At 45.0% G+C, this 23,900-nt stretch overlaps 1 protein-coding gene across 1 annotated transcript; it reads right to left on the bottom strand.

The window, feature by feature from the left end:
• Nucleotides 1–330: 330 nt before the first annotated feature.
• Nucleotides 331–19,929, bottom strand: hdlbpa (high density lipoprotein binding protein a). The gene is made up of 28 exons (XM_030082811.1): nucleotides 19,833–19,929; nucleotides 17,042–17,112; nucleotides 12,554–12,667; nucleotides 12,272–12,438; nucleotides 9,926–10,141; nucleotides 9,629–9,835; nucleotides 9,315–9,530; nucleotides 9,017–9,223; nucleotides 8,823–8,930; nucleotides 8,619–8,723; nucleotides 8,041–8,119; nucleotides 7,742–7,881; nucleotides 7,550–7,654; nucleotides 7,354–7,467; nucleotides 7,175–7,261; nucleotides 4,983–5,114; nucleotides 4,675–4,893; nucleotides 4,303–4,524; nucleotides 3,999–4,217; nucleotides 3,783–3,921; nucleotides 3,180–3,331; nucleotides 2,991–3,095; nucleotides 2,772–2,906; nucleotides 2,439–2,582; nucleotides 2,090–2,269; nucleotides 1,781–1,897; nucleotides 1,540–1,680; nucleotides 331–1,394 (listed from the first exon to the last, which is right to left on the bottom strand). Exons 3-28 carry the CDS (start codon nucleotides 12,627–12,629, stop codon nucleotides 1,305–1,307), a joined length of 3,822 nt encoding a protein of 1,273 aa, XP_029938671.1. The 5' UTR covers nucleotides 12,630–12,667; nucleotides 17,042–17,112; nucleotides 19,833–19,929; the 3' UTR covers nucleotides 331–1,304.
• Nucleotides 19,930–23,900: the final 3,971 nt, after the last annotated feature.

Consider the following 23,900-nt stretch of genomic DNA (forward strand, 5'->3'; position numbering starts at 1 on the left):
AATGGTATTTGCATATTCTTTCTTTCATTTCTAGGAGGATATAAACAAAGGTAGGCTGATGTGCGACGCTGAATCATCTCGTCAACAAAATCTGCAGAATTCAGCACTGAGTTTAACGAGGGACCTGCAGACACCATGAGGCATCCTCTCTACCTTGTTTGTATCTTTCTAGTTGTAAGGCTGATTTTGAAAAACAAAAACAAAACAAGAAAGGGCCATTGCTATTGAGCAGAGTGACCTGCATAGCAACTGGAAGACAAAAGGACTGGACACTGACCCAATACAGAGGAGCAACACCAGACACCACTAGACATGTAAGTTGGCACAAGATGGTTTGCTGTCTTTGCACACAATCGCACAATGTCCTACTGCAGAGTGATTTTTTTTTTTTAATATGTGGAAAACAGTCCATTGAACAGTTAGTGTGAGGCTGTGATGCACTGGAGCTCTAGGCCTAGTGTTGTAAGAGTTTCTTTTTTTTTTTTTTTTTTCAATTTCCTTGTTTTCTTCTTCCTCCCGTTTTTTTCTCTTCAAGTTTTGGCGCGATCTCCGAGCATCTGGCAGTTAGAGCAGGTGCCTCTCTGCAAGTGGCTGAACACGTCCCTCCGATCCCCACGCCCCGTTTTGTAGTTATGCCCCATTCATAAGGCTACAAGGTACATGCCGCTACTCACCCATGTTCTCACAAGCACAGTCAGAAGCAAACGGAAGGACGCCGACGGAGGACAACCACTACACTGTGCTTGAAAGGGAAGGGTTCAATGACCGGACAGTTTTCACTTGGCTACATGGATAAAAGCAGGTGGGAGGAGGGATGCTCGAACAACCGCCGGTGTGTCTCAGTACGTCGCCGGCGCTAATTCAACCCCTTCAGCCCGACCTGCGAAGGCAACTAAGAGAAGGGCAGCTCAAAGAAACACATCGAAGTCTGGCCACCGCTGAATTTGATTTGACAGTTCGACCCACAATGAAATGTTAGCTTTAAGCAACGTCTACACACAGTCTTTCACAGACTGACTTCACCACTGCACCTGCCTAGTTTTGTCCTCCTTATGAAACCTTATTCTTATATAATGCAGGACACAAAGCTCACGAGTCAATTACAGTATCCGACAGCACTTTGAGACGGATGAATGTGGGAGGGCTGATCAAGAGGAATGAAGAGAAAGGGGTCAGCGGTCAGTCCAGTCAGAGGTGGAGTGGCTGGGAGGGAGGGAGGGAGGGAGGCAAGGGGGGGAAATGACTTGGGTAGAGGGAAGATTGTGTCCGATTCGGGTTCAGGCCGACGTAATAAGCAGCACGGCTTAGAAGCGCTTTGGTCCCCAGGGTGAGGCCTTTGCGGCCACAGGGGCTCCGAAGCTCGGGAAGTCTTCAGAGCTGCTCATGTCAGGAGCCTGAAAGCAGACACAAACATCACTGAGGACGCTTTTACATCCACAGAGGCAGGAGACGCCACCGCAGACAGGCACGGGTGCTCAAGAGAAAAGTGAAGCTGGACACCAGTGTGCCAGCGGAGTGTCGTTCCCCGAGACCGCTCACCTTCTCATTGGTGTTAGTCCAGGGAGCCTCCCTCACCACAAAGCCTTTGGATGGGCCGCGCTGTTCATCGCCGGCAGCAGCGCTGCTGCTCGGGGGCCTCATGTAAGCCATCTTCGCTTCGTTTTCCACCACATCCGCCATCTGGAGAAATCGCCACCAAAAAGACAGGTGCCTGAGCGAACTTGTCGTTATCACCGACCGGTCGGCGTTGATTGATTGTGCGGAGGAGGGATGAGCTCACGTATTCCTCTTCCAGGTTCAGGAGGTGGTCGATGGCTTCATCCACGAGCTCAGGGCGGCCCGTCACCGTCACAGTGTTCGGGTCTGCTGCGCCACTTTGGGGAAACCTGAGATCAACCTACAAAAAAAAAATAAATAAATAAATAAAAATCATAAAATTATACCAAGCAGCAATCAAGCTGGTGTTGAAACGTTTCATCCCCCAAAAAGTGATGTGCAAAGAAAACTCAAAGTATTTGTATACAGATATCCTTTGTGGGTAAGAGTCCCTACGTGAAAAAAAAAAAAAACCCTGGAAAATGTCTTTCACCTTGAACTCATCCATGATCTTGCGGATGCCCTTGCCGCGGGCCCCGATGATTCGGGCGTGGACCCTGCTGTCCAGGGTGATGTCCTCAGAGACCATCCCCTCCAGGTCGTCCACAATGGCCTGGATGGCGTCCCGTGCAGCTATGGCTTTGTGCTCATACCCTGTAATAGTAATCTGATCCTGTGGAGAGAGCGGACGCCGAGTAAACACGAGAAAACCCGCTTTTGTGTTTCCAGGTGGTTCAAAGGTGGAGCAGCTGGTGGAACAGCACCACCTGCTGTGCGGAAGCAGGACGCTGGGCTTCTTACAGCCACTGATGAGCAAAAATCAGTGTTTTCTGAGTTCGAACCTGGTTTTCATCGTTCTTCTCCGGGAACTGGATGTTGACGTCGTGCTCCGTGCGGATGTTTGTGATGATGGCGCCCTTGCGGCCGATGATTTTGGGGTGATACTTGGGGTCCACAGTGATGGTCAGCTTGAAGCTCCTGAGAGCCTGCAGATAGTTTGGAGGAAACAATGCTGCAGGTCGGTTGTTTATTTAACTCTTTTATCACAATCGTTATGATCAGTGTGCTTGGTCAGAGTGAATCAGCAGAACGCTTTATGAACCAGGAAGCGTTTAGCCGCAGCGCACTCGAGAAATTCTTCAAGTGTCACATAAACTGTGAGTTGAACTACTGACCCGATCCTCCTGCTCAGCCTGCAGCTCTTTGACACGCTCCAAAAGGCCGTCTTTGGCGCGGTCAAGGTGATTGGCCAAGCCGGTGATGGAGATTTTATCAGACTGCTGGTCAGGAGCAGGCACTTGAATATTAACCTGGAGGAAACGATGCAAGCTGTGTCAAAGCAGAAGCCCTGGTTTAAAAAAACTACGCGTTTGCATCGCCGCTAGAGCACACACCTCAAATTCGTCCATCATCTTACGAATTCCACTTCCTTTCTGTCCAATGATGTATCGATGCAGCTCAAAAGGCACTTCCACCTCAATAGTGACAGGAACCAAGGCCTGAGGAGAGACAGGAAACGGGTGTGAGGGCAACTTCAAACGTCCGGGAGGGGAAAACGGCTGAGCGCGGTCCGGAGCTCCGACCTTCAGTGCTTCCACAGCAGCCTCGCACCGCTCCTTGCGGCCAGAAATAACAATCACATCACACTTCTTCGGCGCGTTTGGATCAGCCGGCTCCCTCACTTCTTCACTGGCTTCTCCGTTCTCCTGAACTGCAGTTTCTGCTGCAGGAGCAGCTGAAAGGTAAAGCATGAAGTTTGGTGGGAGGCCACGACGTGTGACAAGTATAACAGACATTAACGTGACATATCAACACATTCAATACTGAAAATTAATGTGTGAAATCATGGGAATAACGCTTCATTTAAGATCTACAGTTGCAGTTTTATTCTCGACTATTCACATTGTAGATTCTCACTGGGTGAAAAAACTGAAGGCATGTTTCCTCCAAGTAGCCCCCTCGTTGCTTTGTCGACAGCGCTGCAAAGCCTCAGCCTTTTCTCAACAAGGAACCAAAGAAAGCAATCCATATGAAGCCTTTCGTGTCCTACATAATTCCATGTGTGTTCACTCGGTTTGCATGCCTCCAGCGAGAATCTAAAATGTAAATAGTCCAGAAAATAACACTAAACGAGGTGGCGTGTCAGGCAGGCAGTGTACTTTTCTCAGCAATCACGCCGCCGTTACCTTGTGGGTCCTCGCGTTCTGGGAACTTTATCTGCACGTTGTGATCTCTGGTGATCTGCTGGATCCTTGAGCCCTTGGGACCCATGATAGAACGGTGGAACTTCTGAGGAATCACACACTCCACGGTCACTTGAGCATCCTGGTGGAAAGAAAACAATTATTCAAGTTAAATATTTACTACTACAGACAAAGTCAGATCGAACTGTAGCTACTGACCAGGTCCTCCACAATCTCCTGCATGCGCTTCTTGGCTGCCTCCACACAGTCCTTGGCTCCTTTCAGGATGACGGTTTCACTCTGAGAACCTGTGCGAGGGAAGCTCACCATAACTCCGCCATACTCATCGGCGAGGTCCCGGAGGACCTGGCCGCGGCGAGCCACGAAGTAGCGATGGTGCTTGGGGTCAACAGTCATAGTGTCCTCAACAACGTTGTCCTACAATCAAAAATGGAACGCTTTAATAAAAGACATTTTGCTGGCAAGTCTTCATTTGTAGGCGAGCTGGCTGCACAGGCCTCACCAGACTCCTGATGAGCTCCTCCAGCTCCTTCTGGGCCTCCCGCACCGCTTCCTCGGTGCCGACCACTGTGATGAGCTCCTGGTCTTTGTCCTCGGCCGTAGGGAAGATGATTCTGGCCCCAGTGCTGTCGCGAACCTTACGGATGTTTCCTCCACCTTTTCCAATGAGGAACTTATGATATTCGGGCTTGGCGTGCAGCTCGGCGGTGTGGCTCTTCGTTTGCTGAAAAGAAAAATAAAATGTTGGTGTTCAATTGGGAGCCAAGCGTGAATGAGAAGGGCGGCTCATTTGTGAAAGAAGTGAATAAATATTTTTGTGAAACATTCCTCTTTGCCCTCCTCTGAAGAGGCTGCCTGAGATCGTCACACAAACCTTCTCCTCTGCCAGGGCGAGCAGCTGCTGCTTGGCTTTCTCCACCTCCTCCACGGGGCCCCTGATGGTGACTTTATCGATGCCGGAGCCCTCCGTGGGGAAGTGGATGTGCACGCCGCCGCACTCCTCCATGATGGAGCGCACCAGGCGGCCCTTCGACCCGATCAGGGAGTTGTGCAACTTTGAGGGAATGGACACATCGACTTCTGTGATGTTTGCCTGAACACAAACGACAGGAACGTTTAAGCAGACGCATTTACGTCGGCCGCCGAAGGCCGTGAAAATGTCAATACGGCGCGCGCCCTCACAAGCTCCTTCTGGATGGCCAGGATGCGATTCCGCGCCGCCTCGCAGTTTGCCTTCTTTCCAGTGATGATGATCATCTCAGAGTTGCTGTTCTCAGCAGGCAGGTCGATCTTAGTGTTCGTTTCCTCACGAATCTACATGGAGAAAGAGGAAAACTGCTGAACAGGGTTCACCAACCTACAATCAACTGCTGCTAACAGCGCCAAGATCGCCCAACACTCTTCACACTGATGTGAGCTTGTCTTCAAGTTCAAAAGCAAAAATGGGTTACTACCAGGAATGAGTTGTTGTCACTGAAAACAAATTAACTCAGAAATCTGGGTTTGATTATGGACTCAGACCTGAATTTCAACAACAAAACCAGCTCACCACCATCTGAGTTCAAGGATTTCTGACCAACTAGATTTAGACGAAGTTATTCAAGCGTTTATTTTCAGCAGGCAGGCTAGACCACTGCAGCACTGTGTTTACAGGCCTCAGTGAACTGAAGGAGCATCATCACACCCGAGCGTCAGTCTCTGCACCGGCGGCCTGCGTGTTCAAGGATCCACTTCACAATGCGTCCGGCCCTGAATGGTCTCACTCTCTGTTTTACTGGCAGAATGTGAACCATCCTGACATGTGAGGTTTATAGTGTTCCCAGAGGTAGAAGAAACAAGGGGAAGCAGCTCTAAGTTCCTACACGCCTCACCTGTAGAGCAAACTTCCCGCTAACAAACACACTTCTTTAAATTAGAACTTAGCACTATTACTAGCTCAGACTTTCCATTAAAAAAATATATATATATATTTTACTTATTTTAATGCCTCGATCTTTAAGTTTTAATTAATCACGTCTCCTTTCAGTTTGTTCTAATGTTTTTTATAATGTTAAGACTTGAATCGCCTTCCTTTAATGCATTTCCTCTGTTCCTTTGCCTGAATGCTGCTACAGAGACAAAACTTTCTCGCATGTTATCGTGCATAAAAAAAGAAGAGAAATTTTAAGAGCATGAAAAAGGAATCCGTTTACAACTGGATGTATTGTATTGAAAGATTTTGAAGCACTGTATACATTTTTAAATGATAGCTGTATGCTGTATGGATGGATTTCAACGCTCCCAACTAGCACCACAAGTGTTAAGGCACTTCTGCTCAGTCGTCTTTGATAAAGACCACTTGCTGAGGTTGAATGTTGGCACTGGACATTCAAGACAGACTAAAGATTCCATGTACACAAGGGAGTTTTAAAGCCAAGATTCACCGAGTTTACATTTTCACTTTAAGAGGAGTCAATGTGAAAATTCGAAAATATTTTCTATCCTAGTATTATTATTCAGTGTCCATCAGAGGATGCTGTGACTCCTTTCACGTGACGCTCCAGAGTCGGCCCACAGCAGAGAAGCCCCTGACAGCAGTGTGCAGCAAACTGAACAATCGACAAAGCATTTACTGAACCCAGTGGTTTGCCTCAATGGGAAGTTCAGAGGTATTTTGTGAAATAACCAATAAGTCAACAAGTTTCTAATTTTCCATGATGTTGTGTCACTCACACTCAAGTGATACGTTCAGGATCACAGAGATAAAATACTATGAATACTTTGTAAACGCTGACACACTGGAGAGCAGGGTATTTAGAGGCGTTACAATATTTCGACCCTCTGATGCATGCGAGTGGGGTTGACAAAACATCAGACACCTCAAGGTGAAGCTGCCAACGCCAACCCCTACAACCAGCCCGACGATAACAGGGAGAAGAGCAATCAGCTTTCCTACAGTCAGCAACATATTAACAGTATCGGTGTCACACACGACAGAGCTGGATCGGGGCGGTCCTAGTCACTTTCATCACTTATTGATTAGATTAAAACTGCAGGAGGGGCGCTGAATGCAGTCACAGGTCGTCAAAGCTGCGCTGTAAATCCTGGCTTCAGCTCACCGCATCCTAACATTTGAGAGACAGTAGGGCAGGACGACCACGGGTAAACACTCGACTGCCAGGACAGCAGCCCGACGGGCAGAGGGCAGCTCTGATGTGCTGCCAAAGGTTTCGCAGCTGAACATCGAACACTACTGGACAGTCTGACCTCTTACCACAGAGTGTGTGCGTGTGTGTGCGTGTGTGTGTGAGAGAGAGAGAGTGATTAAAGTTCTTAAAGGCTCTCATTGAATTGTGATCATGATGTTAACATGGAGCAATGAAGCAAAGCGGTACCTTCTTGATGTTGGAGCCTCCTTTTCCAATTATGTTTCTGTGGAATTGCTTGAAGATGGGGACTGAGACAGAAAAGCTGTTCTCCACCTGGTCAGAGAAATCACTTTCGGTTAGCGCACTCAAGTAAACGGCGCATTTCTGCTTGACCCATGAGAAAAGACGATTATTATCATCATTACCATTTCAGCCACAATCTTCTGCATGAACTTGGAGCACTTCTCCACCTCAGTGCGTGGTCCCCGGAGTTGAACGATGTCGCTCTTCTGTGCTGGGTCCGGAAAATTGATGATGACCTGGAGCAGATTTACATCGTTACACACGGCACAATCACCAACATGGAAGTCACACCACTCGGCGTAACGGTCCACAGCTCACCTCTGGGAACTTGTCTCGCACTTCTTTTATCTTCTCCCCTTTTTGGCCGATGATGGCTCTGTGAAAACGCTGTTCAATGATCAAGTCCTTTGTACGCTCGTTCTCCTGCAAGACACGGCACGTTCAGCGACACAGAGTCCACCCGTAAGCAGGCGGCGCCATTCGCGACAGCAAGTCTGGGTTTGAGCGAACCATGCGCGACGCAAGCTCCAGCAGCTCCTTCTTGGCTTCCTGCACACCCTGGGGATCCCCCTCGATGCGGATGAGGTTGCTCTTCTCGTTATCGGGAGGGATACGGACGGTCACCTTGTGTAGCTCTTTGATGCGGTTGACTGTAAAAAGAAAAGAAAAGAAAAGAGAAATCGGAAAGTGAATGGAGACTAGACAGAAAAGACGAGCATAATCCAAGGATATTTCCTCTGCACTTTAAACAAGAAGAAGAAGAAGAAGAAGAAGAAAAAGAAGAAGAAGAAGAAGAAAAAAAAACTTACTGTTAACGCCTCCTTTCCCAATCAGGTGACGGTGGAATTTAGGATCCACACTAATCTCTGCATAGTCCATCCGGCTTACCTGGGAGTAGAAATAGGAAGGTGGAAACAAACATTTAGCCTTCCTTTTAAAACACGTGGCTCAGAACAGCAGTATCCTAAAACCCATTTTATACACATTACTGGCAAAATCTGATCTCTTGGCTACAAATCCAAACATCTTATGGCGTGCTGCAGTGAGCTTTGCTGCAGGTTTGATCCTTATGAGATGTAAGTTCACAGAACAGAGGAGAGGAAGATTTCTTTAGAAGACTTTGAGATGGACAGCATCAATAATTTATACTGGTAAAACCACATTAGCCACAACAGCTCATCATCTGCTAGCCATCCTCCCAGTTAGCATCCACTCATGTCCTGCAGTAGTTTCTTTCCTCACCCACCAAACTATCAGGTCACTCCAGATCCTGAAGAGCTCTGCATTCCTTCACTGCTAACTGTGACAGCGCACTAACTGAAAACAAAGAGGCGACACAAACCTTGACGATAAAGGAACCGGGTGATTCAAGTAATGCCGTACTCACCAAATCAGTAACAATTGCTTGAATTTGGCTCTGCACCATTTGCACGTCTTTGGTAGGGCCCTCCAGGGTGATCTTATCTTCTCCCTCGGTGAACTCAATGTGCACCTGAGTGCAAAACAGAAAAACGTCAAGCTCAAATTCCTTTCTTGGAGCACTTTTAAACAGTACTTTATGCAGCATTATAGCCAACAGATCTCAATCAACCTTGGGCATTTGTTGGGTAATCTTTGCCAAGTTCTGGCCTTTCTTGCCAATGATAAAGCGATGAAGCCAAGAGGGAGCTGAAACCGAGGAAACAGTGTAACTGTTTGCCTGGAAAAGAAAAAAAAATAACATAAGGTAACTTCTCATTTTAGACTTTCCACTGTTGAGGTTTTATCAATTCAGAATCACTTTACCTTGGCGTAAACTTCGGTGAGCGCCTGACCCAAACGGTCCGGCTCCCCACGAAGGATGACAGTTTCTGAGCTGCTGTCAGACGGTGGGATCTCAACTGAGACACCAGTTTTATCCAAGATCTCCTGCAGAGTGTTTCCCTTGGGGCCAATCACATATTTGTGCTGAGACTTCTTCACTTCCACTGCGATGGTGGTAGCATTCTTCTTCTGCAACACAAAATAGCAAGTTTAACAACTTCAGCTCCGAGGCTTGAAAGCTTCAGTGGCAAATCCTCTTCCTGGGTCGTCATTTGCTGACCTTGTCTTCATAAATCTTCTTGATCATAGCCACAGCAAGGGCCACCTGCTCCTTCTCCCCAGTGATGACGATCTCCGTCTTGTTGACGCTCGGAGGGGGGACGTTGATGCGGGCACCGGTGTCCTGGGACATCTCTCCCACCACCTTGTTGTAGGCACCAGTGATGAAAGGGTGGTACACCTTGTCGATGTTCACTCTCTCCACCGCACGCTTGTCCTAAAAGAGCAGGACAGAGAAAGAAAGTTATCCACAAAACATTTAGTACAGTAAACAAAACTGAACTTTTTTTTTTTTTTTAAAGGAGGAAAACTAACCTGCTCAGCAGAGATCAGCAGAATCTCATGCTTGGCCTTCTCCAGGCCCTCCTTGGTACCAGAGATCTTGATCTGGTTGCTGGGGTCTTCAGGTCGTGGGATCTGGATTTTGGTGGCAGTCTTGAGCTCGAGCTCCTGAAGCTTCTCCCCATTTTTGCCGATGACAAAGCGATGGTGCTCCTTGGGGATGGCGACAGTAGCTGAGGCCTGTGGGCAACATGTTCCGTCAGCTTTCTACTAAAACTGCTCAGAAAACACAAGTCGATCCTCTGTGCTTCACAAAGACATCCTACTGACCTGAGTCTGCAGTCGGGACACGATCTCCTTGCGGGCCTTCATCACGGCGTCCAGCTTTCCGGACACCATGATGGAGAGCCCTTGATCTTTGGCCAGGGAGAGCTCCAGGTGGGCGCCAGTCTTGTGCATGATGTCCACGCAGACCTTGGCTTGGTCTCCTTCGCCGAACTGGTTGATGTCCTTGTACTTGCGCTCTTCTAACGGCACATGGAAAACCTTAGAGAGGAAAGCGGAGGAGATTAAAGCAGTGCTAACCTACAGTGATGGACAAATACTGATTAATGGACGAATAATGGATGAAACACATTGTTTTTCTTTTCTTTTCTTTAAGTTGGGATTACATATGGGCCGCACGGTGGCGCGGTGGTTAGCGCTCTTGCCTCACAGCAAGAAGGTCCTGGGTTCAAATACCGGCCGGGGCCTTTCTGTATGGAGTTTGCATGTTCTCCCCGTGTGTGCGTGGGTTCTCTCCGGGTACTCCGGCTTCCTCCCACGGTCCAAAAACATGCATGGTAGGTTAATTGGTCACCCTGAAATTGTCCTTAGGTATGAATGTGTGAGTGAATGGTTGTCTGTCTCTACATGTCAGCCCTGCGACAGACTGGCGATCTGTCCAGGGTGTACCCCGCCTTCGCCCACAGCAGCTGGGATCGGCTCCAGCCACCCGCGACCCCAAAAGGGATAAAGCGGCAGAAAATGAATGAATGAATACTTCTGTAATGTACGTAGTTCTGAATCTCAATATCCAGCTGATGTGATTTTTCATCTCAAGTCTGTTATTTCTTTTTCCCCATCTACATCAGAAGTTATTGTGAGGCTCAAAAGGTTTTGAGCCGATGATGAAAAGAAATGACTCTCTCCTTAAAACCCTCCCATTATGACAAAACGACATGAGTGACTTTAATGTGGAATTTCACTAACTGAGAGCTGAGACTGGTCAAGGCTCTAATCAGTATTGTGATCGGTGTAGTTTTCTCATAGATAAAATTGTATATTAACTCACAACTCATGTTAACTCATAGTTACTGCTCGGAATAACAACTCCTTTACTGCGAATTGCTGGAATTGATGGAATACTTTTTATTTTACGAACAACAGTCACAACAAAAAAGGTGCTTTTATGTATCACCTCACTTTCTACAGAAGCAGTTCGCGTTTTCATGAATAACCAGATGCTTGTCATTGCCAAAGCATTCCTGCTGTGTCAAGTCTGTTGTAGCAGATCAAGTCACTCCAAAGTTCAGAACCTTCATTATATCATCTGGAAAGTATGGTCGCTCCGCATTTGGAATAAATTTGAAACTGACCCATGGAAAAATCTTGTGTGTAGAAAGTCATCTGAATGTTTCTAAACAATCCACTCTATGCTAGGTAGTGGCGGCGTTTCTACTGACAGCTGCGAGCGAAGGCTTTCACAACGCACTTTAGCCGAGTCAACATTTACCAGGTTAGCCGCTGGTCAGAGTCCGACCTGCTGCAAGCCGGAAAGGTCGACCGGCACCGGGCAGACTCAGTCAAACATCACGTGAGCAGAATGCACGATGACTTGGCAGTCATGCCAGGATGGCGTTTGGACTTCCAATGTAGGTTTAAAAAAATACAGGGTTTCCCCTCAGTGCTTTATAGGCCTGGCGGGCCGCCAGGCTTTCCTGACACCCTGTGGTGCTTCTGTTTAATGAAGCAGAACGAACAACACGCTTCATCAGTCTGGGGGATTCCATTCATACACATTCTTCTTCTACTGCTTCACACTGCACTGTACAGCTAACAGCAACACTGCTCCCTCTGCTGGACTGAAGGAGGTACTGCTGGACTGCAGCACTACTGTGAACTCCATATAAACAACAAATACTTAAAGAACATAAGAATATTATTAACTGTAAGAAATCTAATAATTTTCTTTAGTTTTTCATTCAAAAAGTAGACGAGGTCAGACAGTCCAGCAGAGACCTCTTCAGCCTCTGAGTGCCCTGTTTTTACACCTTGATCATGTTTGCACTTTATTGTTTTTGTTAATTTATTTTACCTTTAAATGTGAACAGCAATGCCTTGTTTTAACATTCACTCGGATTTAACTTAATTGAAAAAAACTGATATTTATTTTAACTGTATTTTTTGTGTTTGTTAAAACTTTATTTGATTATGCCTTTTTGTAAGACTCTGCATTTAAGTATTGTTAATAAATGCTTACAATAACACAAAATAGTCATAATTTCCAAATTTCTGTCAACTTTTAACTTTTTTTTTTTTTTTTACAGAAATACGGTGGGCTTCTCTAGCAGTCCAATCACTGGGCTTAGCAAGTTTTCTGGGGGAAACCCTGGAATAAATAAATAAAAATCCTACCTGGGTGATGATTGAAGACTTGATAGGGCGGATTTTGGCTGTCCAGGTGTGAGCAACTTCCTGGGTCCCCTCAGGTGAGGCCGCCTTCTCAGGCAGAGGGGGGAAGGCTTCCTTGTAGGTAGGAAGGGCTTCCTCATCCTCGCCAGCACTGGGTCCTGCCCCAGCAGCTGAACACAAAAAACAAAAAAACAAACAAAAACATAAACAAAAGCATCCATCTCATAGTTCCATTATTACCATTAAACCAGATAACGGGTTAATAAAACCCCACCAAGTACTCACCACCACTCTGCTCTGGCAAGAGCCCGCTGCGGTGCTCATTGAAGCTTTCCTGCGTAAGTACAGCGACTGAGCTCATGGTCAAAATCCCACGTAACACGGAGTCCGAGTGTGCCACTAAAAACAAAGGGAACATCAATTTCAATAAGGCAGCTGCACACAAGCGCCTTTAAATACCCAATTTCTGAAAAAAACAAACAAACAAACAAACAAACAAAAGCAGTAAAATAAAGTGAAGTAGAGCAGCTCTGTGCATTAAGTGGTTGCAGTAAGCCAGTTTACAGTCTGCTTCGACTACAGTTGAGCTTTCTGGTTAAAATTTGGAGTTCTAAAGAACTTGAGCGTCTGTTATGTTTACTGTTTTTAAAGCAAGAGGAGAAGCAGGGTATGAATGACTGGACTGGCTGGCATTTTGTCAGCTTCACAACATTTACCTGCAGAGCACAGACACAGAAGAATTGAGAACTTTGGCTTAATTCTGAGTTTAACTGGGTTATTGAGAAAAATTAATTCAACATATCATACCTTGAAGTGATTAAAACTAGCCTGTTTGTTTTTCATTGCTCTGATCAATACATACAAGATGAGCAGAAGCTTAAACCCTGATAAGGTTCACCAAAGTGTGTAAAACATGGTGTAACTTTTCTTCCCTCCCATGCAAGCTTCAACTTTCTACTAACATAGCGTAAATTAAGGCTGCACTGATATAAATATCAGTATCAGATATCGGGTGCGATACTGCAGGGAATAGTCATGAAAGCTCCCCGATACAACCCGGTGAGTGTTACACGACGCCGTCAGTTAGCAACATCAGCTGCAGGCAGACAAGCGAACACGAGCGATGTCCGGCGGTTTGGAGATTCTTAATAACAACGACAGAAATAAGACGGACTGTAAATTATGTTCTTCCAAAAGAGTTTAGAGGTGGCCAGAGTTTGTTGGTACAACATGAGCAACTTCATCAGAGACATTTGAACTAACAGAGTTCGCTCAATGTCGCTCAGTTTAACTGCTCAGCGGATCCAGGAGGATTTTACTCTTCCGTACGCTACATGGTGAGGAGCTCTGGGGCTCACAAACCAGCAATGCCTCATTCTAAACATGACTGATACACTCAGTACAGACACAGTGAGGTGGAGCCCAAAGCGCGACCCATTCAGTCCCTCAGGCTACACACACTCCTACTCTGCAGGGCCGAGATATTGGCTGACTTGAACTTTGTTCAGTAAGAAAATTATCTCTTGATAAAAAGCAGTTTGTGTCACCAATTTTATGAGCTATTGTTGCTTTGCATCACATTCCCAGTCTTTCCAATTTTTTAAAATTTAAAGTTCAGTAAACAAAATTTTTTTTTCCCCACTTTGAACAACCGAAACTGCAGGTAACGGCTGTTTTCTGCTGGCTGAGAACTGACACTATTGACCACTGAAGCGTAAAAGCACAGTCGAGCACATTACAGGGTTACATATTGCCTTTCGGTGCCCAGATCTAAAGGTTAGTACTCATCCTTTAAAGAAGTGGCATCAGTGCAGCGCTTGTGTACATCATCAGAGTGCAGGGCTTTTTCCCTTTGAATCTGACACACTTTAAATGACTAATTTAGTTATCTTTGGTTACCACTGGTGTCAAAGGATAGATTACTTGTCCTCATATATCAACTGCAAAGGATAAAGGATATGCAAAAAATTCCTCTTTTTCAGGGATTTATTTATTTGAGGCAATATGGAGAAAACGTATTTATTTTTTTTCCCCATGTCTTTCAGCGTCTTGCATTGTGTCTTCATCAGTGAGCTCTAACTGGAGTATTTTCTCAGTCCAGCCCTGAAACGCAGAGCTTCCCCGAGGAGGTCCCCCTCACATGCTGCTGTGAACATTTTTAGGCAGTCATTCAAGAAAAGTCACAAGATATCCGGAGTTTCTTTTTGTCCAATCACCTTTCAGGCTACTCAAAACACCAAAAACTTCAGACAGGGCAAAAAGCACAATGGTGCAACACATACTAGGATTGTGCATCAGAAATACTGATGAACTCTCACAGCTCTCACAGCATGTTTTTTTCAATCCCATTTAAAACAGTTTTAAAATGAAAGCAATCTACGTTCAATATTTTGTTTATACAGGCACCAGCCGGAACAGTTTATACATCATCTGTGACATGTGTAGAAGATCCCTCTCCCGCTTTTCAGGTTCTGCTTTGTTGACAGCAGTCCTCAGTGCGTAGCGGTGCGTTTTCATCCGCTCGATATCTGCTCAAACAGCCGTTCACACAGCTCCGTGATACGCTGGGTCTCGCGGGGCGGCTCCGCCGGTAGTCTGTCATGGAGATGTTTTAACAATTTGCTGCTGCAAGACATTTGCAGCCATGTCGCCTCTCACCAAGTTTCGGCTTTCTCCGAGTTTCTATCAAACTGTTTTTCCTCACCCACCGTCCAGTTTTTCTGCTCGTTCCGGTTTTGACTTCCCGGATTCCTGTTTTCTGCGTCCGTCGTTACGTCACTCTACGTACGAGGGAGCGCATGTGCAGAACAAATTATCCACTCGAATAAGAAGATCCGCTGTTCATATGAGGCACAAGTGGATTATCGATCAGGGTAGACTACCTCTTACAATCCGATCCGAAATGTATTCCGCTCAAAGAGAATCAAACCACTTTGGTGTTTGTATGAAACATTTACAATCTGATTGAGCTCACAATCGGATTATAAGGAGGATTTTTGGACACATGAAAACGGGGCCACTGAACATATTCATTGCTTTAGCTGTTTCAACTCATTATCGACTGTTGGTGTGTGAATGAGTGACTTGGTCTAAAGACAGCAGCTGTGAAAGCAAGACGCTCGCCTTCCACAAAGACCAGTAGCAAACTGGTTTACCTGCAACCTGCTTTACCACCTGACCTATGACTGTCCCAGTTGCCATTTCATGTGTGTGCATAGTGGCAAACGGAATCATGGTCCAGTTCTTTTCTTTTTGTTTTTAATCCAACCAGAAAACTAATACGAAAAACATTTTCTGGACCTTCAGCAAATGTTCATATACCGTGACTTGGTTACGATACCGAGACTTAGACTAGAACTTGCACATCTGCACAACAGAAACATCGGTACTGAAAGCTTATTTGCATTAACTCTGTAATCATGACACTAAGGTTTTAATGACAGGAAGAAGCAATCCTCAACTCATGTGACAAGTTTAACATGAGACACTGGCTTATCTTGTTGGACTTTGGGGTTTTCACCATTATCTAATCTAGCTTTATCAAAGAAAGCTGAGAGCTTCACTGAATAACCACAGACCTTTTGGTGAGTCAGCAGTACTGCTTGGTAAGCTGAAATAAAGGAAACACAATGTGGTACGAGCCGGGGCTGCAGCTCCAGTACTTTTTCTGTGCAACCGCCTATTCTTGGAAATGCAGCTAGGTGAGCAGGTAAGAGGATTTGCACCCACTGACCCTTGTGAACTTCTACACTGGACGGACTTAAAGCAAAAATCCACCTGTAGGAAAACTCGCAAGTCCCGTCAAGGATCCTTGAACCTTGTATTCCATATACAAGGACGGCACATGGTGGAAGGGCCTGCTGTCGTTTGGATTTGCAAGAAGCACAGCGGCGCACTGACTGAATGCTCATCTACTGCAGGAACGGAGGCGGCTGAACGGATGAAGCCCCACGACCCACCGAACTACGCAGGTCCAGAGGACCAGAGGAGCCTCCACTGTGCAGAGAAACCTTTCAACAACGCGGAGTGGAATATTTTTCCTCTGAATACGTCAGAAAGCATGATGAGACAACTCCCTGATCTCTCACACACTCTTACTAGGGTTTCATGTGCTTCTGCCAGAGAGCTTGCGATTGAAGGAAATTTGCTTGAAGCTGCTGGTGGTGAGAGTAGCAGGTCCCCCAACCCCCTCGCCCCCTGCCCATGCACACATTTCAGAGAACACCCTTTCAGTGGCCTCTTCCTTGTCAGGCTTCATAAACTTAAGGGCGGCTGTGCCCAGGAGTCCTCACTCTTTGCTTTCACTGTACCAAGGCTATGAATGTCCTTCTTATAAGAACTAGCATTAAAGTTCATTGAATAAATTGCACCTTTTTTTCATGTATTTGTTTTTGATTAAGTATTGTTGGTGTGGAAACTTTCAGTAATTCAACTGGTAACTGATTTGCTCAGTTAAGAAGATGCACTGTATGTCAAAGTCATCAGTGAATAAAGAAAAACAACGCTACGCCAAAGACAAACAAGTTAAATGTTTGCCGAATTATTACAATTTAACATGTTAGAAAGTCAGTTTAAAAAGGATCACTCATGTTTTTTTTCCACCTCCTCCCTGTGTGCACAGAGATTAAACTTCCAACGTTCAAACTACTTAAAAAAAAAAAAAAATCTCACTAAGCGTTCAGGATCACTTTTTCTTAATCAACAAAATGCTGCTGGGTACTTGGGATTTAATCTGAGCTTGACAGTGCTAATGCTGCGGCTGTGAAAACTTACCAGCTAAATGGTCAGTTACCAGATAATCCGTCCTGTAAGATGCACGTTCCCCTCAGCCTGCCAGCTTTTGCCTGAATGTAAGGGAAAGAAAGGAACCACAGGTTACAAAACTACCAGTCATTACAACAGCACACAAAAAATGGGAATTCCTTTGCAACAGAGACTAGATTATCTCTGAAGCCAGGAGGACACAAGTGGATGATTAGGCCACTTACAAATCAAATGCAAATTAAAAGAAAATTAAATTGACTGATTAATCTACCAACTGTTGCAGCTGCAGTCATATTAAACCTGCTGAATCTATACCACAGATCAGACTGCAGATACAAAGTCATGCTTCACTGTCAAACACAAGTGGCCTTTTCTGAGGCTTGCTTGTATATTTAGCAATCGTTGTAATTTTGGTGAGGCCGGGGGGGGCAAAAAAAAGAAGCAGTCGAGTCAGACAGCTGAAAACACTCTTGAATTAAGTCTTGTCAGATAAAGTAGGTGCCAAGAGGTGCATTACTGAACCGTATACTGTTCAAGTACGGGAACCACTGGAGCTCGCGCTCCTTCACAAACATCTGGCTTTTATAATTGCATACTGCCTTTTCATACTGAAGGACAGACTTAGCAGTCACATCAGGTAAATAGGCTATTGTTCTCCGATGCAGGAGCCTGCAAAAAGAGAAAAACTCCACCACGCCTGATTCCCATTAAAGAATGTGACTTAACGCAGGCTGTACGTCTGGCCTACAGTCGCAATCATGAGAACATTTGGCTTCATTTCACTAGTTTGCCACAGGAGTCACCAATTTCTACTCCCACTGTGGATCAAACTTTCCACTGAGGTGTTGCTTGTTTTTTATGAACCCAAACTGCTGTTTTGTAAAAACGGACCAGTTCTTTTGGGCTGCGTTTATACACGACGCTTCCAATAACATGATTTTCAACCATTCAGATGTGTCCTGATGTCCAACTCTTGAGAGTATTCTTACAATAAAATGGTTAAAATGGTTGGCTCACATACTGTAAAGACGTTACTATATGATGCTACTCTGCTATACACGGGATAAAATTACACACTGCGACTGTGCAAAGCTCACATTACTCTTCAAGACCCTTCAAAGTTAAGATGACAACTGAGATTGGATCATTGGACTTCAAATTGCTAGAAATAGATACAAACTATACACTGAATTATATTCAAATGAAGTCAGTGGCTTGTTTGAATCTTTGAACCTTTGTGATAAATGAGCATTACTCTTCAGTCGTGATTATAATATCACCATGAAACAGCCAGACCTCAAACTTGAAACAGCAAACTTGCTAAAACTATTAATTGTCTGGATCACATCAGCACACCTCCTGAAACCAGCTTTGTGTAATAACCTAATCATTTCAACAATCACTCAACAATACACTGCCGACATCCTGCCTACTGTACATATGTGCTATCTACAGACCAATGTACGGTGTGGACTCTTCAGATCAACAGATCGAGCAAAAGCATAGGCTCATTACATTTACAGCATTATTTTTAAAGTATCTAGTTTCAATACATATGAATGTTCAAGAAATATTTTCTTTGAAAGCCAAGAGAAAAAACAGCATGTATCAAATGAGTAATTGACATAGATTGGACTGTCAGGAATACCTGAAATCTGAAAAATATCATTTTTACAACCATGGCCAGGAAATAATGAACTTCACAGGGTTTCAAGCTTTCCTTAGGTCATATACGAAACACAACAGATCTTAAACTAACCTGATAAGCTTCTGCAAAATACTTGTATGGTTCATTATACAGTTATGATTTTCACTGTCAGTGGCTCATCTAAACAGTGAGGTGTGCTTTAATCCTGTACGCCACGTTCAGGACTGTCGCTCCAAACTGAATCGAATAATTACAATTTCATTACTAACAGTGTCAACCATCCTGTCACAATTCAGGGTTAGTGAACCTAAACCACGACCTAACAACGTAGAGTGGTTGGTGGGGCTAATTGCCACACATTCACGTTAGCTCCATCATGACAACCCTGCAGCCTATACAAAATTATATCCAAATCCCAGATTAGGGATTTAAGAAGGTGGTTAGTGTGAGTGCTAGCTGACAAGATATCAAGTTAAACTGGCTGCCAGCGACACGTTCCAGTCAATGCTAGCCGCCGTCGTGTTGGCTAGCGCTGGTCAACCATTTAAAGAAAAAAAATGTACCGACATCGACACGAACACGCAGAGATAACGTGGAGCACGTGTGGAGTCAGAAGCCGGGGAGAACGTCCACCGTGGCGTGGATTACTGCCATCTAACCTGATGCTAGTTAGCAAACTTGCTAAAAACTTTGCCCGTGGTATGTGACACGTAGCTCCTCGGCTAATAGGTAGCGTGAAGTTAGCCGAGAGAGACCTGCTCAGAAGTTCTGATCCGGCTAAGGACAGTCGGCTAACGACCCAGTTAGAGGCAGAAACCCCGCTAACACGCCGCTGCCACGTCCCTGCTCTGGATTTACCGGCCGACAGCGAAGCGCCGGGCGAAAAGAGTAAGTTACAGGAGCGCCGCTAGCCGCGGAGCTAACGCTAGCTTCCCTTACAGTTGGTTCCAGCAGCTCCCGAAGTCCACGTAGGCACACAGCTGAGCGGGGAGAAATGACACGGAGTCAGGCCAGAGCACACCGAGGCGACCCCGGCAAACTGCCCGTCACCGCACACCCCGCTCCGCCCTGCCGGGCTGCGGGCTGCGCCGCGTGTGCAAGAAACCACCTCACAGAAATAAAAACTGAAAAACAGAGAACTTATACACTTACTTATGTTTATGTTCTCGTCTGCCCTGAAGGTGCAGAAGCTGAGATGAAATTCCACTGGCGAGAAGGTGGGACGGACGCCGGGCCATTATATAGCAGGGCCGCCCACCAATCACGTCGCGCGACGTCACGCCGGGGAGTCCGATTACAAATAACTTCTTTTCACGAGCGACGGAGCCTTGTGTAAGAAGTGAACTTCGATCACAACACGGATGATAAAACGTGATCAGCCAGGCGAAACGTGATTGATGCGGTGATCTCTGGTCACAGAAGACCCCCCACGAAGTGACACGGTCTCATCAGCACGTGTGACGGAGGTGGACCCGTGCAACTCACTCGGAGCACTGTCTGAACTTATCTAAAACTTATTACTTGACTAACGAACTAATTTACACTGCTTGGAGGATCATTAGGAACTAATATGGTACAGTGCAATAAATAGGTAATAAAAACTGAAAAGCTCTTCAGCCGTACCCTTTGCAAGATCAATAAAAATATTTATGCGTTATATTAATTCATTCCTATCCCTGTGTGTGTGTGTGTGTGTGTGTGTGTGTGTGTGTGTGTGTGTCCTTTTGACATGGATGAAACAAATAAAGGTGAAAGATGAAATAGTCATTTAGAAGATATTGTGCCTAAACATAACTGTCAAAGGTTTTTCAGTCATATCAATGAAAACAACTGACAGAAACTCTGAGGAATTACAAGCTCAACCCCGCAGGAGAACGTGAAGTCAGTTGAGCTGATCCGGGACCTTGACAAGATTCAGATGATTGCTCAACTTGAGAACCTGTGGGTCTTGGTTTTCTCTTGTGATTGGTGTTGTAGGGAGGTCAGGGTCCCATCAGAGGAGCAGGAATATTCAAACTTATTGGTTTTACACATTGCAGTCATATCTCACGTTGTGGTTTAGGAGGAGGGAAAAGAAGAGTGTGAATTCATTATTACAATTTAAAACAATGCATTGAAAGCCAAAAAGGCCAGCGTAGTAACACCATTTTGACCAGATGGTCACTATTAGCAGTTCACAAAAGAAAAGATTCATTCCCAATATGAGGTTTAGTGATTGATGATTTTCTTTTTTAAAAAAAAGGCACATTATAACAGTCCCTTAAACTCATCCGAACAAGGTGTGGCACCTGTTTTATTTCTTTCAAAGACAGCAAGTCAGAGCACAAAGAATAATACTGATTTTCATCAAATAAATTAAACATAGTACTCCTTACTATGAATTTCTTTTAATACACATGTTCATTCTAAATTTTGAATATTAGAGGTGCTTAAATGGATCCCATTTAAAAAATGAAATAAAATAAAAGACTCTCCTTCATGTAACACTAGAGGAAGCTGATGAACCAAAGTTTGAGAATCAGTGGTCCAGTGCTGAGATGGAATCTCTGAATGTTGCATGAACAATAAAAATATCCCCTTTACTTCCACGGAGTGACTGGACATCTGTACCAATAGAGTGGATTACACATATGGCTACTAATTAGATGAACACTTTAAATTAACCTTGATTTATTACTGTCATGGTAGAATATTTACAATTCAAATTACTTTTCTTTTCTCATGAGGAACGAAACTAATAATGTAATTTCTTTTGGAAATGGGCTCAGGGGCCTCATAGAATCGGTGTGGGGGTGGCATGTCGCCTGTGTGGTGTGTTTACTGAAGAATCTCCATGTAGTCTGACTGCAGAAGAGGTCGAGGTGCTGTTATCTGCCCAGCTGTGCTCACTCATCGGCAGAGGCCAGTGAAGCATGCAACAGTGTTTTTCAGCATGATTTGCAATGAAATTTGCATGATTTTTTTTTTTTTTTGGTTTTTGTTTTGGTCAGAGTTTCATAAAGAGCTCCTCTTCTGAAAAGCTTTTCACCTGTGCAGTGGCAAGGCAAGGGTCCTTGGAGGCTCCAAGTAATAAATTCATCGGGCCCCTACCCCATCCGTGCACACCGAAAACAAATGTTTATTTGCATACAATGTCTGGGATATTTGATATGTATACTGAAAAACTTTGAGAATCCCTAATCTAGTGAGAGATTAGGGGTTCTCGAAGTGAGGTCCAGGGTCAACAGCAGTCCTTGAAAGCCCATCCATCCATCCATCCATTTTCTACCACTTATCCGGGCCGGGTCGCGGGGGCAGCAGTCTCAGCAGGGATGCCCAGACTTCCCTGTCCCCAGACACTTCCTCCAGCTCCTCTGGGAGGATCCCGAGGCGTTCCCAGGCCAGCCGAGAGACATAGTCTCTCCAGTGTGTCCTGGGTCTTCCCCGGGGACTCCTCCCGGTGGGACATGCCCAGAACTCCTCCCCAGGGAGGCATCCTAACCAGATGCCTGAGCCACCTCAGCTGGCCCCTCTGGATGTGGAGGAGAAGCGGCTCTACTCCGAGCTCCTCCCTGGTGACTGAGCTCCTCCCCCTGTCTCTAAGGGAGTCCAGCCACCCTACGGAGGAAGCTCATTTCAGCTGCTTGTATCCGAGATCTTGTCCTTTCAGTCATGACCCAAAGTTCATGACCTTGAAAGCCCTGGCATATCAATAATTCTATTATACAAAAAAACCCTGCGGCTCGCGCTGATTGACGCAGGCAGTGCTGAAGGCGTGGGGGTTTGCTACCTCGTGGTTTCATAACTGCATCGTAAATGCCCGTTGTTGTCATTTCTGTGCAGTACATGTGTTAGCACTTGGGGCACCCGGTCTCCTGAAAGCCGGGGCTCCAGGCAAATGGCTGGTATGCCTGTTGGTACGCCCCGCCTCTGCACCTGTGTCTGAGCAGATGTTCAATATCTGGTCCTAGGAAGCGACTTGATTTCTAGGTTTATCTTTTTCTAGGTTTTTAGATGGCGAACTGTTGCAGCCTGTTGAACAAAATATACATCAACATCCACAAAGGCTTATTGATTTCTACCCTGGCCAGCTTCAGCCACCCAGTGAGAGTTAAGTCTGACGTAGGACTAATTATAGGTCAAATAAATAAAACAAATGCTTCTTAGAGATTTGCATATTACAAGTGTGATTACTTTCATTAAAATATCACAGAAATATACAGATTACAATAATCAGAAAGTTACTTCAAACATGGAAAAACTCCCTCAGAGTGAAAAATGACAAGAAACTGATATTGTTAGTTCAGTTTATGGGGACTAGTTTCAGCACTGTCTCATGTTTTCAGTCTCAACACAATATTGATTTGTTGTCCCAGCAAATGAGCAATTGCAAAAAAATAAAATAAAAAAAAAAACTCAAAAAACAAACAAAATAAATGTTATATTTAGGAGAACACATTCATATATATTAGATGAGGTCTATGAAGAATATCCTTTGAACAGAAGATAAAGCTGTTCATGTTACCCCTTGTGTCAGGGTTGTGGAGATCTGGAAAAAAATCTATGATCACCAGTTTATCAAACACACAGACAACCACACACTCACATTCACATCTTAGGGCAATGTAGCACCGCCAGTTAACCTCACATGCATGCTTTGGGACTGTGGGAGGAAACTGCAGCACAAATGTTGGAGAATATGCCTGTATTTGAACCAATGACAAGCTCAGTGTGAGGCAAGAACCCTAACCACTGCACTGTGCAGCTCAGTGAAGGTAAGTAAATAACAGCCTCTCATGCATATTTTGGGACTGAGCCGAAGTATTCTGTAGAAACCTAATTCTACTCAAATTTTCATAACGCTCTCACTGCAATGAAAACGCAGTTTCATTAAATTGTTTTGTTGTATATTATATATATTATAGACATTTCACTTTGTAAATTTCAAACCAATTATATCTGCAAGATGATGACACTTTTCGTCTTGAAAATGTGCATTTTCTGATAAATTACTAACGTGTAGTGTAATGTATCTAAATCATATTTACTTATACAGTAAAAAAAAGATTATTAGTGAAACATTATCAGTTTTCAGAGAGAGATTGTATGGTGGGGTAGTGTTTAATGCTCTAACCTCAAATTCAGTGTGGGGTTTGCATGTTGCCACAGGTTGGATGTGCATGAGTGTTTTTTCTGTGTAATTCAGCTTCCCCAACAGACAAAAGAAGAAGAAGAAGAAGA

The sequence above is a fragment of the Salarias fasciatus genome, chromosome 23 (genome assembly GCF_902148845.1).
Source record: "Salarias fasciatus chromosome 23, fSalaFa1.1, whole genome shotgun sequence".
NCBI classification, from domain to species: domain Eukaryota; kingdom Metazoa; phylum Chordata; class Actinopteri; order Blenniiformes; family Blenniidae; genus Salarias; species Salarias fasciatus.